The sequence below is a fragment of the Austrofundulus limnaeus genome, unplaced genomic scaffold (genome assembly GCF_001266775.1).
Source record: "Austrofundulus limnaeus strain Quisiro unplaced genomic scaffold, Austrofundulus_limnaeus-1.0 Scaffold614, whole genome shotgun sequence".
In the NCBI taxonomy this organism is placed as follows: Eukaryota; Metazoa; Chordata; class Actinopteri; order Cyprinodontiformes; family Rivulidae; genus Austrofundulus; species Austrofundulus limnaeus.
In genome coordinates, this window is record NW_013953016.1 from 269,542 (window position 1) to 271,076 (window position 1,535).

Consider the following 1,535-nt stretch of genomic DNA (forward strand, 5'->3'; position numbering starts at 1 on the left):
TATATAGAGCTTTATCATTGAATAACTCCCGTACTTTGTACAGTAATGCGATAGATTTAGCTATTTTTATAAAATTTTTATTTTTAATACATTTTTATTTAATTATTTATGAGATTTCCATGTCAGCTTCTCATCAATAACACCCAAAAACACTGACTCTACAAATCTCAACACCATCGACTCTAAATGGAACATCAACAGTTCGCTTTCTATGACTGACCATCATGTGATCAGTTTTATCCAAATTTAATGATATTTTATTAATTTGAAACCAAGTTTGTATTTTTACTAATTCTGTCTGCATTATCTCCAAAATTCATTCTATATCTTCACACAAACAAAAAGTGGTATCCTCTGCAAATAGAACACAATTAAAAAGCCCTGACACATTTACCAAAACATTCACGTATAAAACAAATAACTTTGGTCCGAGTACTGAACCCTGAGGAACTCCACGTAATGTTACAGAGTTCAGAGTTTTTCTAAGGAGTCATTATGATTATTTCCTCCAGTTCTCTGCTTTCCTACTTCCCCACAGACTGTGCTTTCACTGAGTCAGCTTTTTCCTAGTTTCTGTTCTGCAAACTGGGTTCAGACTAAAGGTCATCATGTTTAGAAATATTTAACGAATGTCTGTCCAAAGTTCAGTTGGATAATTTTTTGGGATGACAAAAAAAAAAAAAATAAATAAATAAATAAAAGAATTCATGTTTGTTAAATGACCATTTGGAGGAGGAGGTCAAGGATTGAGTGCATCCACCTCATTTGGAAAAAAAAGGTTTAACAGCAAAAAATATTTTGCTAACATTTACAACAAGTCCTGTCTAAAATCTTTTGGCCTCCTCTCCATCTTGAAAAGTCTTCATTTATTCTCTTTCCTCCTCCAGTACCACAAGACCATAGAGGCAGTGTATTCCGTGGACAACTCTGTGGAGACGCTGCTGGATTTGCTGCAGAGRTACAGGGAGAAGGTGGGAGACAAAGTGGCTGGAAAAGGCGGGAGCATTTTCACCAAAACCTGCTTCCTCCTGGCTCTCCTGTTCCAGGACGAACACCGAGCCGAGGTACGCAGCTGCTGCTTTATACCGGTCAGAAAAACGCCGCTTTTTAAACTACAGCGCAAGTGAGAAATTAATGTTTTTAATCTTCTTTAGGAGGTCAAGAAGATTCCTAAAGCTGTGGACAAATTGCTCAGCATCTACAAGCTTACTGCTCACAAACACAAGCTGGACGCAGAGAGGACCATCGTCAAGCTGAAAATGAACGCTTCGTTCAACAGCAGTTCACTGGCAACGCCTCGGAAAGCTGGCTCTGTCCCAAAGTATGTGCACTTCTGTACAACCCTCGGTGTATAGAAATAAAACCTGTTAATCATCTGTATAAACTGAAATCTTTGTGTGTTTTCAGATTCGCTCCAGACTGGGTCCTTACCAAAAACAAAATGAGAGAAATTGTTGATCCTCTCGGTGCGATTCAGCTGGTGGCCAACACCCTCTCCCTTGTTTTATAGGTTTTAGAGTTTAGATCTGTAATGC

General features: G+C 38.3%; 1 protein-coding gene across 1 annotated transcript in view; it reads left to right on the forward strand.

The window, feature by feature from the left end:
* aspm (assembly factor for spindle microtubules) overlaps window positions 1-1,523 on the forward strand; it is a gene marked incomplete in the record, with an annotated part of 29,268 nt that extends 27,745 nt beyond the window's left edge. The window contains 3 exon segments of the mRNA XM_014027083.1: window positions 888-1,064; window positions 1,155-1,321; window positions 1,408-1,523. Coding sequence (XP_013882537.1) covers window positions 888-1,064; window positions 1,155-1,321; window positions 1,408-1,510 — 447 coding nt within the window.
* Window positions 1,524-1,535: the final 12 nt, after the last annotated feature.